Genomic DNA, 22,269 nt, shown 5'->3' on the forward strand with positions numbered 1-22,269 from the left:
CCCATTTAGACCATAAGACATAGGAGCAGAATTGGGCCATTCAGTCCATCAAGTCTGCTCTGCTGTTCAGTCATGGCTGATTTCTTTTCCCTCTCACCCCCATTCTCCAGCCTTCTCCCTATAAACTTTGATATCCTTACTAATCAAGAGCCTATCAAACTCCAGTTTAAATATACCCAATGGCTAAGCCTTCAAAGCCGTCTGTGGCAATGAATTCCACAGATTCATCACCCTCTGACTAAAGGAATTCCTCCTCATCTCTGTTCTAAATGGATGTCCCTCTACTCTGAGTCTGCAATCTCTGGTTCCAGGAAACATCCCGTTATTGGAAACATCCTCTCCACATCCACTCTATCAAGACCTTTCAATATTTGTTAAGTTTTGATGTGATTCCCCATCATTCTTCTAAACTCCAGTGAGTACAATCCAGAGCCATCAATGTCTTCAACATTCACCTTTTCATTCCTGGAATCATTCCTGTGATCCTCACCTGGACCATCTCCAAGGTCAGCAAGTTCTTTCCTACATATGGGACCTAAAATATGGCACTCACGATACTCCAAGTCTGGCCTTATAAAGTCACTGTATCACATTCTTAACTTACCTGTCATTGACACACATAGCTAAACTTTTCCTTTCGATGTATCCGATTGTCTATTAAGGATGTGCACTAACAGTGAGTCTATTCCACCAACGAATATCTAGGCAACCACTTCACACATTTGAATTCAGTGTCTGAGACACACGAGGTTCATGTACGAATAGGTGCATACCTTTTAAGGATTGCATTTGGGCACCTGAGTGGAAGGGTGGAGATACATCTCTACCAAAGGCACTCCTTCCCTCTGTTAGCCTGCTGGTCACCCTTGGGCAGGGTGTTGCACCTGCTTAGTCCCCCCAGTCAGGGTGAAGGATGATCGAATGGGCAACTGGTGCTTAAAGTCCCGGTTATGTGACCACTGACGCCGGGCAGACGATCTCTGAAGAGTATTGATAATGGCTGGGGGTGGGGGAGTCACCCTCTTTGTAAAGGCACTGCCCTAAAGAAGGCAATGACGAACCACTTTTGTAGAAAAATTTGCCAAGGATAATCATGGTCATAGATCTTAATCACCAACATCAACAACACGGCACATAACGCTGATGATGATCAGAGCAGCAACGGGGATTGTGCGGGATTCAAGAGTTGGCCAGGAAGGAGTATCCCCATAGACTACCCTCACCCATATCTCCTCCATTTCCTGGGCATCTACGTTCCCACCACAACTCACAGGGATGGAGATCCTCCTGCCCCTAGCTACCAACCCACGAGCCTCCACACTTAGCACATCATTCTCTGTAAATTCCGCCATCTTAAATAAAATCCCACCGCCACTCCACTCTCAGCCTTCTGCAAAGTATCTGCATAGAGAATATCCTAAGCTTGCTGGAATGCTATTACAGCACCAGCGACCCAGGTTTAATTACTCTTCTGTCCGTAAGGAGTTTGTAGGCTTTCCCCTCGGCCCTGTGGGTTTCCTTCAGGTGCTGCGGTTTCCTCCTGTATTCAAAAGATTGACAGGTCTAGTAGCTTCATTGGTCTCATGGGTGCAATTGTGTGACGTGGGCTCGGTGGGCCGGAGGGGCCTGTTACTGTGTCAAATCTCTAGATAAAATGAAAGTACCCTGTGCATTAGCTCCTCAGCAGGTGAGGAAGCCAGCACATGGGGTCCCACAGTTACAGTACCATCTGCAGCACCAACTCTGTGAGGTCAGAGAGCAGAGGCCTGTGAGCCACACCAGTGGACTTCAACAAAGCAGGCTGCCATTTGAAAGGATTCCCATCATTCCTTGCTGCAGTAAGTGGATAGCCTGACTGACTTCAATGTCACATCAGGGGATTTACAACCATAGGTTCCGCATCATTATGTGTGACCCAGAATGCCACATAGATTCCAATCGCATTCACACCCAGAAAGGGACAGGCGAGGGCTGAGATAGTCTCATCCATTGTAGACCTTGGAAGTGAAGACTGCTGTCCTTCCCATGTCTGGTCCACACATGAGTCCAGACCCCCAGCCACGTGGCTGTCTGAAAGGGGTCAGCAGATCATGCATTGTATCACTCTGCCATAACACTACCAACATTGAGGGCAATAGGTGGGAGGGGAAGGGTGAGGTGTGACTGAGTGCCTGGCACTGACCTTGCCAGAGGCATGACTTCCCATGAGAGGACAGAGATCTAGCTAATTCCAAGTAATATAAAGATGGAAACCTCAAAAAAACAAGTCAAAGATTACAGAGAGAAGGCAGGAGAAAGGGGTTGAGAGGGTTGATAAGTCAGCCAAGGTGGAATGGTAGAGCAAACTTGATGGGTTGAGTGGCCTAATTATGCTCCTACATCTTATGGTCTGACGTACTAAGACTTTTCAAGTGTGTGGGATGTCCAGGTAGGGGTAGCACCTCTGGTAAGGGGCTTGTCATGTCCATTCTGGGGCAGCTCACTCACTTTTGGTCCCCACTGGACACACAGTTCTCACCTGTGGCTCCAAGTAGTAGTTTGCACCCTGGTACACCCCTTCGACAGGTGGACTAAACCAGGTGAAGATAGCCATATGGGCTGGTACCCCAGTGAGATAGGGACAACCCTGTCCTAGCATGCCAATCCAGCTCTGGTGTGCACTGGGCAGTTGAGGTCAACACAACAGCCAGGAAGACGGTTCTGCAATGCTCTATGGAGAGCGAAGGGCATGATGAGGCACAGAAGATATCATGGTCGTCCACTGCGACCAAGGAAGGCCCCAATTGTGAAGACCACTCGTACCACTGGACCCAGATTTCCGAGGTCGAGGGAGTGGAACTCCCCCAGTGCAATGGCTTTTATTTGTATTTACTTATTGAGATACAGCACAGAACAGGCCCTCTGGCCCTTCAAGCTTCACCATCCAGCAACCCTAATTCATGGACTATTTACGGGACAATTTACAATCACCAATTAACCTTCAAACCTGTACGTCTGGGATGTGGGAGGAAACTGGAGCAGCCAGAGGAAACCCTCACAGTCATGGGGAGAATGTACAGACTCGTTACAGGCAGTGGTGGGTATTGAACCAGGGCCACCAGTACTGCAAAGCGCTGAGCTGACCACCACATCACCATGCTGTGCCAAAAGCTCTCCGCACAGGTTTCCTGTTATCGTCGGATATGGCGGACAACCTGCGGTACTGAGGCTTTGAAACTGACAACTCCTCGGTGGAAATTATCCCCAGTCATTTCTGTGAACTGCTCCTGAAGCTCAGAAATGGGACCTAACTTGTATAGGAGATTCTGGGATGAATTTCTAGTTGGCATAGAACTTAAAAGCTTAAAAATGAAATTGTTTCACTCTTCCAGTAGTTTACATAATCCATCTTCTTACCAATACCACATGTGTGTTCAACTGACCACGTGGAAAAGATATCAGCATAAAGATGTCTCATACCTCACTGTTGTACAGAGTATACACCAGGAATATGTAGAGACCCTATAATAAACCAAAAATAAACAGGTTTTTAAGCACACATTGGCCATATTTTGCCTTACAGACAACGCACTAAAGTACACTCAGTGGCCACTCTATTAGGTACAGGAGTGGAACCCAGTGTGGTTTTCTGCTGCTGGAGTCCATCCACTTCAATGTTCAACATGACGTGTGTTCAGAGATTCTCTTCTGCACACCACTGTTGTAACGTGTGGTTATTTAAGTTACTGTCACCTTCCTGTCAGCTTGAACTGGTCTGGCTGTTCTCCTCTGACCTCTCTCAAGACTTTTTCGCCCACAGAATGGCCACTCACTGGATTTTTTTTTTGTTCTTGTTCCATTCTCTGTAAACTCCAGAGACTGTTGTGCATGAAAATCCCAGGAGATAAGTAATTTCTGAATACTCAAATCACCCCATCTGGCACCAACAATCATTCCGTGGTCAAGGTCACTTAGATCATATTTCTTTCCCATTCTGATGTTTGGTCCGAACAACAACTGAACCTCTTGATCATGTCTGCATGCTTTTATGCATTGAGCTGCTGCCATATGATTGACTGATTAGATATTTGCATTAACAAGCAGGTTAGACGTGTACCTAATAAAGTGTCCACTGAGTGTATAATCATATTGAAAGTATATTTAAAGTAGAAATTCAACTGTTTTGTGGGCAGAAGGGGAAACAGAGAATGGGCAAGACAGCCTACTTAAGGCACAGGGTTTTACTGAACGGTGGGGTGAGGTTGGGTGACGAATACTGCCCTCTCTTGCTTTGAGTCTTTATGTCCTTATGTATCCTCATCAGACGTTTCCTTGCTTCACTCAGCTCCCCAGCCTGCCACAATCGCTAGTGACAGTCATAGAGTCACTGAAAAGCACAGTATGGAACCAGGCCCTTCAGCCTATCTAGTCCATGCGAACCATTTAAAACACCTAGTCCCATCAAACTGCACCCAGACCATAGTTCTCCATTCCCCTGCCATCCATGTACTGGCCAGAACATTGAAACTGAGCTCATATGCACCACTTGCACTGGCAGCTCGTTCCACACTGGCATGACTTTCCGAGTGAAGAAGTTTCCATAAGACCATAAGATATAGGAGCAGAATTAAGTCATTTAGTCCACCATTTCATCATGGCTGATTCAATTTTCCTCTCAGCTCTAATCTCCTGCCTTCTCCCCCATATCCTTCCATGCCCTGATCAACACGAATCTATCAAACTCTGCCTTACATATTCATAAAGACTTGGCCTCCACAGCTGCTTGCGGCAAGAATTCCACAGATTCACCACTCTCCGGCTAAAGAAATTCCTCCTCATCTCCATTCTAGAAAGGCGCCCCTCTATTCTGAGGCTGTGTCTTCTGGTCCTAGACTCTCCCACCACAGGAAATACCCTCTCCACATCCACTCTACCAAGGTCTTTCACCATTCAATAGGTTTCAATGAGGTCACCCCTAATTTTTCTGAACTCTAGTGAATACAGACCCAGAGCCATCAAATGCTTTTCATAGGACAAGCTATTCAATCCTGAAATCATTTGTGTGAACCTCCTTTGAACCCTCTCCAGTATCAGCACAACCTTTATAAGATAAGGAGCCAAAGCTGCTCACAAAACTCCAAGTGAGACCTCACCAGTGCTTTATAAAGTCTCAACATTATATCCTAGCTTTTATATTCTGATTTTCTTGAAGTTAAAGCTAACACTGCATTTGCCATCTTTACCACAGACTCAAACTGCAAGTTAACTTTTAGGGAACCCTGCACAAGGATTCGTACTTGCCAATCTGCAACTGAGCTGCAAGGTCATCTACCTTATTTTGTACACTGCACGTATTCGAAAATAACACTTTCAGTCCTGTATTCACCCTTTTCGATTTTGTCCGCCTTTTATGTTGCAGCTCATCCCGTTGACTGCAATTTTGCCCTGTCAACAGCCTCTCCTCCCATTGCCTCTGTTAGTAAACCAGCTACGTCATCTTCAGCACTATTCCCTGCGATATTTCTTGCATTGATATTTAGGCAGTTTAAGACACTATTCACACCATGCTCAACCTTTTGATTCCTAACTTTGTCTGAGATCTTACGAACATCTGCCTCCACAACCTCTCCACTAACTGTTCTGGCACTCTGGTTTCCATCCCACTGCAACTCGAGTTTAAACCCCACCATCCAGCATTAACAAACCTTCCTGCAAGGGTATTAGTCCCCCTCCAGTTCAGGTGTAAACCATCCCTTCTGTACAGGTCTCACCTTCCCTGGAAGACAGCCCAGTGATCCAAAAACCTTATGCCACTCCCCCTACACCAACTCCTTAGCCACATATTAAACTGTATAATAAGTATGTACAGTACTTACTTTAGAAATTACCTAGGGTTGCCCATAGCCCTCTATTTTTCTAAGCTCCATGTATCTATCCAGGAGTCTCTTAAAAGACCCTATCGTATCCACCTCCACCACTGCCGCTGGCAGCCCATTTCATGCACTCATCACTCTCTGGATAAAAAACTTACCCCTGACATCTCCTCTGTACCTACTCCCAAGCACCTTAAGCCTGTGTCCTCTTATGTTAGCCATTTCAGCCCCAAGAAAAGGTCTCTGATTATCCACACAATCCTTCCCTCTCATCATCTTATACACAAATCTTCCTAGTTCTGCCCTCATTAGCACATGGCATGGGTAGCAAACCTAAGACCACAAACCCAGAGGTCCTGTCCTTTAACTTAGCACCTAAATCCCTGAACTCCTTGTGCAGAACCTTGTCACTCGTCCTACCCGTGTCATTGGACCATGATTTATAGCTGTTCACCACTCACTTAAGACTGTCGAGGACTCGATCTGAGATATCCCTGACCCTGGCACCCAGGTTACCATTCAGGAATCTTGTCTGTTCCTCTAACTGACGAATCCCCAATGACCTCAGAGTGCCTCTTCTCCCCTCTGCCTTCTGAGTCATCGAAGCAGACTCGGTGCCAGAGACCTGACCACTGTGACTTTCCTCTGTTAGGTCATCCGCCCCGGCAGTATCCAGACTGATGTATCTGTTGTTGGGGGGGGGGGGGTGGCGGGTGGATGTAGCCACAGGGGTACTTTGCACTGGCTCCTTAACCCCTTTCCTCTTCCTGACCGTCACCCAGTTTCCTGTGTCCCGCATCTTGGGTGTAACCTCCTCTCCATGTGTCCTATCTATCACCCCTTCAACCTCTTGAATGATCCGGAGTTCATTCAGTTCCAACTCCACCTGCTTAATATGGTTTGTTAGAGCCGCAGCTGGATGCGTTGTAGTCATCAGGGACACTGGAGGTCTCCCTGCCTTCCCAGATCCAGCAAGACGAGCGCCCACTGTCCTTCTTGTGAGCTCTACTGTCCTAGTTGAGCAGATATAAGAACAAGCTGTTCTTTCATTTGCTTTCTCTGACTGAAGCCTCAAGATCACCACTCTGTCTATGTCCACTCCAACCACGGCCACTGCACTCTCCCCGCCTTCCTTTAATTTACTCTTGCTAATGAATCGCAAACCCTGACTGGTCACTTGTCAAAGTTCTATTCACTATACTGACTCCCAGCTGCCTTTTATCCTTGGGAATTGGACCAGATTAAAGTCCCCTCCTCTTATAACTTTCGACGTCTGTATTGGCCTCTGGTCAAAGCTCTGTTTCCCTCCTGTTCCCCTTAAACTTTCACCTTTCATCCTTGAACCATCACCACTAGTTCTCATGCAAACTCGATGGAAAAAGCCTGCTTGCATTAACCCTATCTATACCCCTCATAATTTTGCATACCTCTATGAAATACATCCTTAATCTTCTATATTCTAAAGTCCTAACCTATTCAATCCTTCCTTATAACTTAGGTCCTCCAGTCTCGGCAACATTCTTGTAAAATTTCTCTGTACTCTTTCAACCTTATTTACATCTTTCCTGTAGGTCAGTGACCAAAACTGCACACAATACTCCAAATTAGACCTCACCAATGTTATTAGCAACATCACAGCTCATCAAATAATCACTGGTTGAAAACCATTGCCCTCTAACATCTTTCCCATCAGAATCAGAGATTTAATTGTAAATTTTTTATTGGTGCTTAAATCTGCTTTGCTTACGCTTAGAATTAAGAACCACGCTTCATTATAATAGTGCTGACTACCCAGTCAGAAAACTGCCTTTTCCAAAGGCTCCCGTCTGCAAAGTGCAATAGGGCTATTAAAACAAAAACTTTACACCATCTTAAAAATTTCTTTCCCCTAGCAGTTAATCTGATCAACCATTCTAGTTAACTTCCACCACGCCCCTCTCTATCTATTACCTCAATCACTACAATGCACTGTAAACACTTTAAACCACTGTTTATAATGCTGCTTACATTGCAAATGTTTTTTATGTATTTATGCATACTTTATTCCATAGCCATACTTCTAACTTTATTTTTAAAAAATTGTTGAATGTTATTGTTTTGTTACATGTTGTGTCCTGACCCACACACTACACCCATTCCTAATACATATAAATACACTGTATATGGCAAAGAAAGTGTTGACCCTTAACGTCTCGATTTCATAATAAAACATGCAGGTCAAAGATGATATCCTAGTTGAATGTTCTATTTAACTTTGATTGGACAGTTGTGATGCAGTACAAAGATGTAAGTAACCCTAAACACAAGAGATTCTGCAGACGCTGGAAATCCAGAGCAACACACTCAAAATGCTGGAGGAACTCAGCAGGTCAGGCAGCATCTGTGGAGATGAATAATGAGTGGATGCTTCGGACCGAGACCTTCATCAGGACAAGAGAGGAAATGGGCAGAAGTCGGAATAAGAAAGTGGTTAGGGAGAGGGGAAGGAGTACAAGCTGGCAGGTGATAGGCGAGACCAGGTGAGTAGGGAGGTAGATGGGTGAAGGAGGGCGGATGAAGAAGGAATTTGATAGACAAGGACGGTTGTTCATGGGAGAAAGAGCAGGAGGAGGGGAACCAGAGGAGAAGAGAATGAACGAGAATGTGAATGGAAAAAGGGAAAGTGGGGGAGGTGGAAGAAATAACTGTTTCGTTTTGCTGTTTTTATAGAAATTCTGATCAAAGTGAATGCCTAGTAAAATAAAGCATTCTTTGGCAAACAAATTCAGTGTTTATCGGGATTCAATTATAATTTGCTTCCTCCAACTTGCAGCAAAGCAGGGCAGAGAGGGTCACAGACATCTTTAGGGCCACACTGAATACCCAGTCAGCAACAGATGTGCTTTCTGCCTTCTCTCTCGAGATGGAAATGTCACTCCCACACAAAGCTCCATCCTGCAGGAACATTCATGGGATCCACTGACAGAAACAGCTTTAATACAAACATTTAAAGTGCCAGACTGTTGTGCTACACTGGAGGGCCTTACCCTGTCCCTCCTTATTTTAAGAAAAGCCTTTTCTAAACTTTGGCAGGCAATACATCAATGATTTAACATATTTTTAATAGTGCTGAAGATGATGTCTGAAATCATCACTTCCAGACCTTGTGTACCAAATGTCATTATTTAAATTTTAGAACTTTATTGTGAATTATTAGACAATTAACAATGCAATCGAATGTGGGAAGGAAGAGCAAGATTGATCTTGGTGTGGGTTAAAAGGTCAAAACAACATTGTGGGCTGAAAGGCCTGAATATTGCCTATGGCCCCACTTTCAAGGACTCTACAACTCATATTTTCAGTATCTATTTATTGATTTATAGCCTATAAGACATCAGAGCAGAATAGGACACTTGGCTCATCGAGTCTGCTCTGCCATAGTCATAGATGAACCATTTACCTCCCAACCTCATTGTTCTGTCTTCTCCCCATAATCTTTCATGTCCTGACTAACCGAGAACCTATCAACCCCTGGTTTAAATATACCCAGTGGTCTGATTTCTACAGCCATTCATGGCAAAAAATTCCATAGATTTACCACCCTCTGGCTAAAGAAATTCCTCCCCATCTCCGTTCTAAATGGGCATTCCTCTATACTGAGGTTCCTTCAAAATGCCACTCTATTCAACCTCAGAATACCTTACCTGCTTGTCTGATTGTTTATTTATTTGTTTAATTAGTCATCTATCAAATTATTTATCTATATATTGATTTCTTTATTTACCTATCTGTTTTTCCACTTATTTGTTTATGCACAGTTTTCAACTGGGCATGGCACCACACCTAGTGGCTCTGCCAGAAACACTGTATGCTACGCAATCCTCCAGCCTTCGGACCACATCTGGCGAGACTGAATCGTTCTGCAATGGGAAAGGAGTCCACCAAGGCTGCATCCTTTCTCCACACCTTTTTAACATCTACACCGAGATGATCTTGAGACAACTTAGGACAATATAGGAGGAAGAACCATCAGTAACTTGAGATAGGCGGATGACACAGAACATAGGCTAGCCACAACAGAAGAAGACCCACAAGCACTACTCAACAATGTTGCAAAAGTCTCTGCTGAATTTGGATTGCTGATAAATGGTAAAAAGATCAAAGTTATGGTGATAAGCAAAACTGCAATTCAAGCTGACGTCTACATCGGAAACAAGATCGAACAAGTGTCCTCCTTTATATACCTCGGTGCAGAACTAAATGACACAAACTAATGCAGCAAGGAAATAAGGCGGAAGCTAGCAATGACACGCACAAGCACCACCAAACTCTGGAACAACTGGAAAGATAGATCTGTGAGCACTGACACCAAGATACGCCTCCTCAAGAGTCTCGTCTGGCCAGTAGCCCTATATGGCTGTGAAACATGGACCCTAAAAGCAGCTGATGAAAAGAAGTTGACGGCATTTGAGATGTGGATATACAGACGGATCCTCAGGGTATCATACATTGAAAGGAGATCCAACAATTTCATCCTAGAAAAGATTAGCACAAATCCAATACTTCTGGGAACCCTTATCCAAAGGAAACTTTGTAACTTTGGACTCATCTCAAGAACTGATGACACACTGGAACACACTGTGCTTGAAGGCAGAGTAGAAGGAAGCCACTTCCGAGGCAGACAGAGGACAACCTGGATCGACAACATCAAGAAGTGGACCAGCCTCACCGCCAGACAGGTGACAGCTCACAGTGGAAGAAAGTGGTTGCCGAGGCTCTGGCAGAGTATGGTACGTGATGATGATATGCACAGTTTGTCTTCTTTTGCACATTGGCTGTTTGTCAGTTTTTATTTGTGTGGTTTTTCATTGATCCTATTTTACCTCATTGTTCTACTGTGAATGCTTGCAAGAAAACAAATCTCAGGGTTGTATACGGTGACATTTATGTACTTCGATCATAAAATTACTGAAATTTGGACTGCTCTGTGTTCTAATTATAGATTATGCTTATTACAAAATGTATTACTTCAAAACTAATAATATCCCAGAAGGAATGCTATCAAACTTTGCTCTTTGCTAATGGTAAATCTCTATGTGATAACACTTTAAATATGCAAAAGAACATCATACTTTTTGGCTGCTTGTAGTTGTTCAAGAAGATTTAAACTGTACATTTGACACTTGGCCTGAAACTCCAACAACATTTCCAAAGCAGGATCTGCCCCTGATACTCTCACGTGAAAGCAGGCTTGGAACACCACTGTTGAAGTTCAGTTTAACCAAAACCTCTAGCGTCATAATACTTTGCTTTCTTTCATTGAGAATTTCCTTTTCCATGTCAGAAATGGGATGCGCGATTAGCATAATACTATTACAACACCAATGACCCAGACTCAGTTTCCCGACTCTGTCTGTAAGGGTTTTGTACATTCTCCCTGTGGCCACTTGGGTTTCCTCCAGATGCTCCAGTTTCCTCCCACATTCCAAAGATGCATGAGTTAGGGTTAGTAAAGTGCATGCTGTGTTGGCGCCGGAAGCAAGACGAAGCTTGGGGATTGCCTCCAGCACTTCTCGAATTGTGTAGGTCGCTGACAAAAACAATGCAGTTCACTTGATATTTTGATATTAATGTTACAAACATAGCTTGTCTTTAAAACTAGACCTATAGAGGTGCCATAGATGTGTGTGTTGGTTTTAACTGGCCACTGTAAATTGTCTCTAGTATATAGGTGAAATGTAAAATCTGGGGGCAGTTGATGGGAATATGGGAAAATAAAAAAAGGGTTAGGATAGGATTAGTGTAAACAGGTAATCGATGGCCAGCACCAAGTTGGTGGGCTGAGAGGCCTGTTCCTGTGCTGTATGAAGCCAATACTCCAATACCAGTTCTGCAATCACCTACACCCAATTGCAATCAGTGTTCCCTCTATTTTTTTATGTAGCTACAAAGACTAGCTATTGCTCGGAACAGGAAATTTTTAAGCTGCCTGAAAACAGCGCGGCTCTTCGAATTATTTTATTTTTTGTAGACGTCTTCAGCGTTTATTGGGCCAGCAGTTTGTTAACAATGAACTACTGACTTCCATTCTGTGTACATTGTTACAATTTGTAAGAGCTGCAACTTGAAACGCTGACAGCGTAAATACGTTGAAGCTCTAAAAAGTTTCAAAGTAAAGGTTGTGGTACATATATTATTTAGAAAATTTATGGATTATATTCATTAACGTGATTAATTATTGGGTATTTTGCAATTATATTTACGCAGATGTCAAAATTATCTTAGCATAATTTCAAAATTAAATTATATTGTATAAAAACAAATTCCAGCAGTGTGGAAACAAAGGCTATGTGCATGGAGGCATTTAAGTTACCACATGGCTGTGCATATGCACAGCTTAGAGGGAACAGTGATTCATAAGCCACTGGTAAAACAGAACACCAGCAACTGCTGAGTTAATTTAGAGCTCAGCAGAACTCATGCAGGCAAAGAAAGTAAACGGCAGCTACTGCTCAAGATAATAAATCAAAATGGAAGAAAATCCATCATGAACTGGATTAGGGCTGCTCAGTAGTGTAGTGGTTAGTCCACCTCTCACCCCCTATCCTCACCACATTCTACAGAGGATGTATTGAGAGCATCCTGAGCAGCTGCATCACTGCCCGGTTCAGGAATTGCACCATCTCGGATCACAAGACCCTGCGGTGGATAGTGAGGTCAGCTGAGAAGATCATCGGGGTCTCTCTTCTGGCTATTACAGACATTAACACCACACGCTGCACCCGGAAAGCTAACAGCATTGTGAAGGACCCCACGCACCCCTCACGCAAACTCTTCTCCCTCCTGCCATCTGGCAAAAGGTACCGGAGCATTCGGGCTCTCATGACCAGACTGTGCAACAGTTTCTTCCCCTAAGCCATCAGACTCCTTGATACTCAGAGTCTAAACTGACATCTACATCATTTATTACTATATTGTAATTTGTCCTCTACTGTGCCTATTGTCTTGTTTATTATTTATTGTACTGCCCTGCACTGTTTTGTGCACTTTATGTAGTTCTGTGCAGGTCTGTAGTCTAGTGCAGTTTTTATGTTGTTTTACGTAGTCTAGTGTAGCCTTGAGTTGTCTCACATAGACCAGTGTGGTTTTGTGTTGTTTCATGTAGTACCAGGGTCCTGGAGGAACGTTGTTTCATTTTTACTGTGTACTGTACCAGCAGTTTATGGTCGAAATGATGATAAACTCGACTTGATTTGTAATGCTTTACAACTTCAGTAACCTGAGTTTAATTCCCACCGCTGTCGGTAAGGAGTTTGTACGTTCTCCCCGTGACCACGTGGGTTTCCTCTGGGTGCTCTGGTTTCCTCCCACATTCCAAAGACGTATAGATTACCATCAGTAAGATGTGGGCATGCTATATTGGCACCAGACGTGTGCCGACACCTGAGGGCTGCTCCCAGAATATCCCACAGCTTCTTCCTGATGAGCTTCCTTCCAACACAGAACTCTCTAAGGCTTTTGTTTTAGAGTTTATCTCCTGTCTACAGTTTGGGCTTTAACCTCAACCCCTCTTGACCTCTGCTCCATTACTTAAAAATTCAAAGTTCAAAGTACATTTATTATCAAATATACAATATACAACCTCGAGATTTGTCTCCTTGCAGGCAGCCACAGAACAAAGAAACCTATAAGAACATCCCACACAACAAAGACCAATAAACATCCAATGTGCAAAAAAAAAGGCAAATACAAACATTTAAAAAACAAGTAAGACACAGAACATGCTCCACCGAGTCCCTGAAAGTGAGTCCACAGTCAGCCAGTCAGTTCAGGAAAACAGTAACAACTTGAAAACTGTGCAAAGCACCAGAATTTCAAGGGCTGCATTAACGCTGGCTTTGGTGGGCATGAGAATCGAGGGAGGGATCTGTCTACTCTGTGCAGGCAGGAGGAATGAGGCCTGATGACCACCGCACCCTCAAACGGGTTCACGGATCAGCAAGAACAGAGTTTGAGGCCCAGTGTTTGGTGATCGGTGGGTCCTGCGGTTGAAGCCAAGGATCCGGGTGGACTCCAGGGTTGAATTGGTAGTCCGGAAGTCGAGACTCATTGTCTGGAACTCCAAGTTTGTGAATATCTGTTGACCACCCGGGCAGACGAAGGCCCAGTGCCTGCAAGCTTAAGTCTGAATCCGAGTTTGCTGGAGGCTGGAGGCCTTGGAAGATGGCCTGTAGTGGGGTTAGAGGACTGAGTGTGAGTGTGGGTGGGAGAGAGGAATGGGTCTTGTTGTGTTTCATATTGTTCTGTTGAGCATTGTGGCCATGGGACATTGATGCCAGAATGTGTGCTGGCACTTGGCAGCTGCCTCCAGAACATCCTCAGGTCTACTGGGTTTTAATGCAAACGGTGCACTTCACTGTATTGTACGTGCAATAAATAACCTTGAATATCAAATCCTGTAATATGTAATTAGCTCATAAGGAATTATTCCATCCTTATGTTAAGGATTTCCACGCACTTCCTTGTCTGAATGCCCTCCTCCACAACACCCCCCCTCCTCCCCAATACACACTCACATCCTACATAAAATGCTGGAGGAACTCAGCAGGTCAGGCAGTATCAATGGAAAGGAGTACAGTCAATGTTTTGGGACAAAACCAGATCCTGCTGAAGGGTTTCGGCCCGAAACGTATTTTTTTTCCATAGATGCTGCCTGGCCTGCTGAGTTCCTCCAGCATTTTGTGTGTGTTGCTTGGATTTCCAGCATCTGCAGATTTTCTTGTGTTTTTCATCCTACACTGGTCACTTTTCATCTTCTATTGCTGCTCTTTCACATATTTATACGACTGCTTGTTTTATTATTAGTGTCAGTGGCATTATACTGTCTTTCACAAACAAACATACACCTCGCATGTTCTGTCAACCTGTTGATCGTCAGGCCATGCCACTCAGGGACTTGTGCTAGTATTACTTTGTGACTCTATGTGCTGGATCGAAACTCTATGTGGTGTGTGTGACTATGAACTGGGCTTTGCACCTTGGCCCCAGAGGAAGGATGTTTCGTTTAGCTGTGTACATGAACGTGAATGGGCACCACAGTAGCCTGGCAGTTAGCGCAGCACTATTACAGCTCAGGCGTCTCAGAGTTGGAGTTCAATTCCAGCACCGGCTCCGTCTGTAAAGAGTTCGTACACGCTCGCTGAGACAGAGCCGGATTTCTCCGGGTGCTCCGATTACCTCCCACAGTCCCAAGATATACTGGTTATTAGGTTAATTGGTGATTGTAAATTGTTCTGTGAAGTCAAAGGGCCTGGTCTCCCCTGCATCTCTAAAATTAAAAAAAATAAAATTTAGCACCTTAGCCCCAGAGGAATGGTTTCATTTGACTGTATACATGCATATGGTTGAATGACAATAAACTTGAACTTGTTACATGTACCCACAACTAACTGTTTACAGTTCTCACTCTTCACATTGCGATCAAGTGACCAATTTCAGGCCAAGTTTTTGCTCATAGACCAGGCATCTGCTGTTACTAACTTGCAAGATCCAATGACCTCAGCACCTCATTGCCAAGCAATGGCTTACGCACACGGCACTTTTAGGTCTTCAAGGTCAGGACACTGAAAGCTCATCTTTCTATGGTATACATGGTACAACAGTGGCTCAAAGCTGAGTTCAAAGTTTCTGATAATGTTCCGCTCATTTAGTCATCTTATACACCTCTATCAAAGACTGTGAGATTAAATTTTTCACATGTACATCGAAACATTCAGTGAAATATGTCATTTTGTGTTAATGACCAAAAGCAGTAGCTATCACCAATCAGGGTTCGATTCCTGTTACCGTCTGTACATTCTTCCCTTGGCCATGTGGGATTCCTCCGGGTGCTCTGGTTTGATTGAACTTAATCCCCTGACTAATGAAGACCAACACACCATACGTTTTCTTAACAATCTTATCAACTTATGTTGCATTTTCAGGAATCCATGGACGTGGAGTTCAGGAATCTATGGGTGCTAGAGTTAGTGAGTTGTGGCATGCTACATTGGTGCCATACGCACAGTGACACTTGTGGGCTGCCCCCAGCACATCTTCAGACTCTTGGCTGTTGACGCATTGGTCTTAGTTTAGATTTTGAGCCTGTCTCAATTGCAAGGCCTGGGCAGCACCTGGCTCAATCTGTCATGAGTTCCCTGCATTTCCCATTTAATCTCAATTATAACCATGCCATGGATGCTCCCAAGCCTGGCTGTGAAAGGGGGAAAGTTGGGCACGGGGCTAGCAACCCCATCCTGTAAAAATCCAAAGCTACAGTGGTGCCAACAGAAGCTCCAAAGACCTCATCCCTGGGAGATGAAGGATCTTCGCTTAGAAGATGTATGAAGTCGTGTGGAGAAAGTGGAAGCCACAGGGATCCAAGTGAGCTGCTGTCAGTGTTCTATGCCCCGGGGTAATGGGCCTAAGAAGGAGAAGCAGAATTCATCTGTGCAAACATAAGATGAATTTCCTGGTGGCCGACCATTTTCATTCCTATCCCCATTAACATTCCAATATGTCAGTCCATGGCTTCCTCATTTGCCACCACAAGGCTGCTCTCAGGGTGGAGGACCAACATCTCATACTCTTTAGGGGTAGCCTCTAACCTGATGGCCTGATGATTTCTTCTTCTGGTTTTTTTTTCCCTCCCCCTTCGTTCTTCTTCCATTCATCACTCTAGTCTCTTGCCTCTTCTCCTCACCTGCCTATCACCTCCCCCTTGGTGCCCCTCCTTCTTCCCTTTCTCCCATAGTCCACTCTCCCATCAGATTTATTCTTCTCCAGCCCTCTACTTACCCCCACTCCCCACCTGGTGTCCTCTCCCTTCCTTTCCGGTCTTGAAGTGTCTCTGTCCAGATTGCCATAGATGCTGCCTGACCTGCTGAGTTCCTCCAGCATTTTGGTGTGTGTTGCTTTGGATTTCCAGCATCTGCAGAATCTCTTATGTCTTATGAGTAAGCAGAAGTGAAAAGCTTACATTACTCCACTGTAGTGTGGAACCCCTGACACGATCACACGTGCTCTGGTGGACAGAGACAGATTGTGTCGACACTTTGGGCAATGTGAAAGGGTCCCTGCCCACTGAAGTCGACACGATCTATCTTTGTCCACCAGAGCACGTGCAATCGTCTAAGAGGTTCCACAGAGGGCACTGGATGCGGATAAATGAGTCTGTTTAAAACATTGTACTGAAGACAAGGGTTGAGGCGAACCGCTTCATGTTCTACTGACCTGATTTATGTTATCTGCTTGTACTTAATCAGTACTAGATAACATAGCTGAGATCCCTGCGATCTATCTTGTATGACTTCCTGACTAAATGCTTTCCCTCATTTGGAATATTTTGGCAGGCCGCTATTGTTGGCTTCCTGCCACTGACCTGTCCTTCGACAGAATACCGAATACTCCTACAGCAGCTGCTCTGCCGACTAATTTGCCAAACCAAGCATTTACTTGACGAATTTCCAATGCAGTTTTAGATTAACTTGAACCCAGCTGCAAGTACCGAACGCTGGGAAAACAGCTTGCCATCTTCACAAAGGTGTGTGTTACTTAATTTGGGGATAAGACAATAAGATGCTGGAGCAGAATCAGGCTGCTCAGCCCATCACATCTGCTCCACCATTCTATCATGGTTGATTTCTTATCCATCTCAACCCCATTCTCCTATTTCTCCCGCTAACCTTTGACACCATTACTAATCAGGAACCTGCTAACCTCAGCTTTAAATATACCCAATGACTTGGCCTCCACAGCAATGTGTGGCAATGAATTCCACAGATTCACAACCCTCTGCCTAAAGAAATTCCTCCTCATCTCTGCTGTAAAAGGACGTGCTTATACTCTGAGGCTGTCCCCGGCCCTAGACTCCCCCACTATAGGAAACATTCTCTCCATGTCGACTCTGTCAAGGCCTTTTAATATTCGATAGATTTCAATGAGATCCCCCCGTGAATATTCAATACATCCCTTGTTTCTAAAACCCTACAAAAACATTCTGCAACAATGCTCTGCTCAGTAATTATGCAACTAATTCAGAAAAATAATCTCTGAAACTTCCAGAAAAGCATTTGTCACAATGTAATTGCTAATGTCTGGGAAACAACTCTCCGGAAACTGGAAGAACGTGGCATGGAAACGCAGTGGTCAGCACAACGCTGTCAGCACCACCTGTGAGACCAGAGTTTGATTCACGCTGCTGTCAGTATGGGGTTCGTACGTTCCCTCTGTGGCCACCTGGTGTTCTGGTTTCCTTCCACAGTCCAAACGTGGAGAGATTCAGGTAAGATGTGGGCATGTCATGCTGGCACAGGAAACATGGTGACCCAGTACATCCCTGGCAGTGTTAGTTGTTGATACAATTGACATGTTTCAATGTACATATGACAAATAAAGCTAATTTTAAAATCTTTAATAATTGAACCAATGGAACATATACTGTATCCAATCATTAATAAACGCATGAAATGTTTTAACATTGTCGTTACCAGCTTGAAAAATGCTTTAAAAGTGCATGGCAGAACATAGAACAGTACAGGCCCTTCAGCCCATGATGCTATGCCAAACTTTTAACTGTTTCTAAGATAAATGTAGACCTCTATTTTTCTTTCATCCATGTACCTATCTAAGAGTCGCTTTAGTGTCCCTAATGCATTTGCCTCTACCATCGACCCTGGCAGTGTGTTCCACACACCCTCCATTCTGTATAAAAAACCTATCTCTGACAACCTCTGCCCATACTTTCCTTCAAACACTTTCAAATTATAACCTCTTTGCTTTAGCAATTTCCAGCCTGGGAGAAAGGCTCTGGGTGTTCACTCAATTTATGCCTCTTATCACTTGTACAGTACTGTTATATGTAGATAGGGTGCCTAAGACCTTTGCACAGTTCAGTAATTGTCAATGAGGAGCAGAGAGCGAGTTTGTAAACTGGTGGGAGCAAAGATGTCGGGAATGGTGAGCACGGAGCACCGCGGAGGGGTGTGGGGCAGGTGGCAGAGAAGGAGTGCTGGCAGCTGATGGTGGTGTGGGTGTAGACATTTGATTCATTGGTTTATTGATCATTACAGAATGTCTTTCTGGTGCTTCCTGTTCCCGCCCCTCTCCCTCCCCCTTTTCCCAACCATGATTCCTCTCCCTGCCCCCTTCCCACTCTCAGTCCACAATAGAGACCCAGATCAGAATCAGGTTTATCATCACTCACATATGTCATGAAATGTGTTTTTTTTTGAGGCTGCAAACATAAAATTCCTCCAATACCGTATAAAAGTCTTAGGCGTGCTAGCTATATATATGTACCTAAGACTTTTGCACAGTACTGCTCACCTCTGTCAAGTCACTGTGTAAGGTCGGATTTCCAAAAGGCTGATCATTTGTCATTCAGATCATCGGTTAAAACAGGACAGTAACTCCCAGGAGGAGCTGGAATTTTTACCAACGTGGGTGAGAGGGTCTGGCCCAGAGCATCCGTGTGATATGTATAAAAAAGGATCATCATTTTGTAATCACTGGGTATCCGAAACTCCAACAGTCTCCGAGCAATCAGCAAGTTGCTCTGTACTTCCCCATCATCAGCCCAAATTGACCACATCTGGGCTGTCGCATTAAAAGGCCTGAAATTAGTTATAAAGCCATCTCCCACAAACCCTCCTAGTTACAGGATAATTTGATTGCTGGTTGGATTTGAAGCCATATTTCTGTCCCCAGGTACCAAAATTGCAAGCTGGAATTACTGTTTTCCAAGTGTCATATGATGTGGGCGATCACAGTCTATCCATGACCGTGATTGAATTACTGTTGAATTACTGTTTTCCAAGTGTCATCATCATGATGTGGGCGATCACAGTCTATCTATGACCGTGATTGTTGGTGGCAAGTTTTCCTACAGAGCTGTTTTGCCATTACCTTCTTCTGGACAGTGTCTTTACAGCCAGGTGACAAAACAGTAATTCTGGATCAATGAGGCCATTCAGCCCATCTTCATTTAACTTGCCACATAAACAGAACTTAAAATTAACTCAGGGCAGCTTGCTAGTTTAGTGGGTAGTGCAACACTTTCCAACATCAGCGATTGGGGATCACTTCCCGTCACTGTCTATATTTGTACGTTCTCGCCATGATGGTGTGGGATTTCCACCGGCTGCCTAGGTTTCATCCCACCTTCCAAAGATGTACGAGTTAGGGTTAGTGAGTTGTAGGCGTGCAATGGTCGCACCAGAAGCATGGTGCCTCTTGTGGGCTTCCCCAGCATATCCTCAGACTTGGTTAATGCAAGCAACACATTTCACTGTACCCTTCAGTGTACAGGTGACAAATAAAGCTAACCTTTTGTTTTAATAATGTCAATCTTTAATCATTCATTGACAGGATGATAATTCAGTGATCTAGTGCGTTTTGGCTGCTGCTTCAAAACAACAAATTTCACAACATTTGCCAATGATAATAAATATGATGCTGATTCTAAATCCTGAATACTCCAATCCATCAAACTCACCCCACAAACATCAGGTTTTATCCCACAACCATCATGCTTACCCAACATCCATCAGGCTTATCCTACAACCATCAGGCTTACTCTACATCCATCAAGTTCTCCCCACAACCATAAGGCTTATCCTACAACCATGAAAATTACCCTGTAACTATCAGGCTTACTGTACATTCATCAGGTTTACCCCACAACTATTGAGCTTACCCTATAACAAGGGTTCAGAACCTTTTTTATATCATGGATCCCAATTATTAACCTGAGGTCCGTGGTCCAGGTTGGGAACCACTGCTCTGCAACCATCAGGCTTTACTCTACAATCATCAGGCATCTGATTATGTCAGTGTCATTATGAGGAAAGCACAGCATCACCTTTACTTTCTTAGCAGTTTGCAAAGATTTGGCATGGCATAAAACTTTGACAAACTTCTAAAGATGTGCAGTGAGAGTATATTGTCTGGTTGCATCACAGTCCGGTATGGAAACACCAGGCTGTGAGGCAACCAGACAATGAAGAGTAAATCCTACAAAGAATAGTGGATACAGCCCAGACCATCATGGGTAAAGCCCTTCCCACCACTGTGCACATCTACATGGAGCACTGTTTCAGGAAAGCAGCATCCATCATCATGAAACCCGGCTACTCAGGCCATGCTCTCTTCTCACTGCTGCCATCAGGAAGGAGGTACAGGAACATCAGAACTCACACCACAGGTGCAGGAACAGTTATTACCCCCTCAACCATCAGGCTCTTGAACCAGAGGGAATAACTTCACTCAACTTCACTGAACTGTTCCCACAACCTATGGGCTCACTTGCAAGGACTCTACAACTAATTTTCTCAAAATGTATTGTTTATTTATTTATTTATTTATTATTGTTTTTTTTCCCCTCTCATTTTGTATTTTGCACATTGGTTATTTGTCCAGTTGTGGGCAGCCTTTCATCGATTCTGTTGCATTTCTTATATTTACTGTGAATACCCACAAGAAAATGAATCTTGGGATTGTATATGGTTGACATACATGTACCTTTATAATAAACTTACTTTGAACTTTTTATTCATTTCCATTGATGCTGCCTGCTCTGCTGAGATCCTCCTGAATGGTGTGTGTGTGTGTGTGTGTGTGTGTGTGTGTGTGTGTGTGTGTGTGTGTGTGTGTGTGTGTGTGTGTGTGTGTGTGTGTGTGTGTGTGTGTGTGTGTGTGTGTGTGTGTGTGTGTGTGTGTGTGTGTGTGTGTTGATATGGTTACACATATGGACTTTGATAATAAATTTACTTTGACTTTTGACTTTGAATTCTGAATTCTGTTAAAGAATTGGGCTGTTCACTAGTACCTGCACAATAGTCAGATTTGCCAAACTGCTCCGCGTCTTGTGAGTAAGAGGCAGAATTTCACCTCTGCATTCAGACACCGGTTGTAATGATATTGGAAGGAGAACCTGTCTGGCTTTCTATATGTCATTCAAGTCATGAATGCAATCTTCCTGTGTTAGCAGTCCTATTTCTATTTGTCCTAAAATTAATTATTTTCCAAAAACAATAAGCACAGGTCCAACGCAGTAGCACAACTATAACCCAGATGTTCAATAATTTGGTCAACATATCTGGATTTTTGTTGCCTAGTAGATCATACTTGGAGTATTGTGTTCAGTTCTGGTCACCTCATTATAGGAAGGATGTGAAGGGTGCAGAGGAGATTTACCAGGATGCTTCCTGGGTTAGAGAGCCCATGTTTTGAACCCTCTCCAATGTCAGCACATCCTTTCTAAGATAAGGGGTCCAAAACTGCCCACAATACTCCAAGTGAGGCCTCACCAGTGCTTTATAAAGCCTCAGCCTTGCTTTTATATTCTAGTCCTCTCAAAATGAATGCAATCGTTGCATTTGCCTTCTTCCCCACCGACTCA

The 22,269-nt window shown here is 44.0% G+C and overlaps 1 protein-coding gene across 1 annotated transcript in view; it reads right to left on the reverse strand.

Moving 5' to 3' along the window:
- Window positions 1-22,269, reverse strand: part of adgrd2 (adhesion G protein-coupled receptor D2) — a 240,705-nt gene that overhangs the window by 114,982 nt on the left and 103,454 nt on the right. Inside the window, exon 20 of the mRNA XM_059943735.1 lies at window positions 3,460-3,501. Within this exon, the coding sequence (XP_059799718.1) occupies window positions 3,460-3,501 (42 nt within the window). The remainder of the gene's footprint in view (window positions 1-3,459; window positions 3,502-22,269) is intronic.

Source organism: Hypanus sabinus, chromosome 18, assembly GCF_030144855.1.
Source record: "Hypanus sabinus isolate sHypSab1 chromosome 18, sHypSab1.hap1, whole genome shotgun sequence".
Taxonomy (NCBI): Eukaryota; Metazoa; Chordata; class Chondrichthyes; order Myliobatiformes; family Dasyatidae; genus Hypanus; species Hypanus sabinus.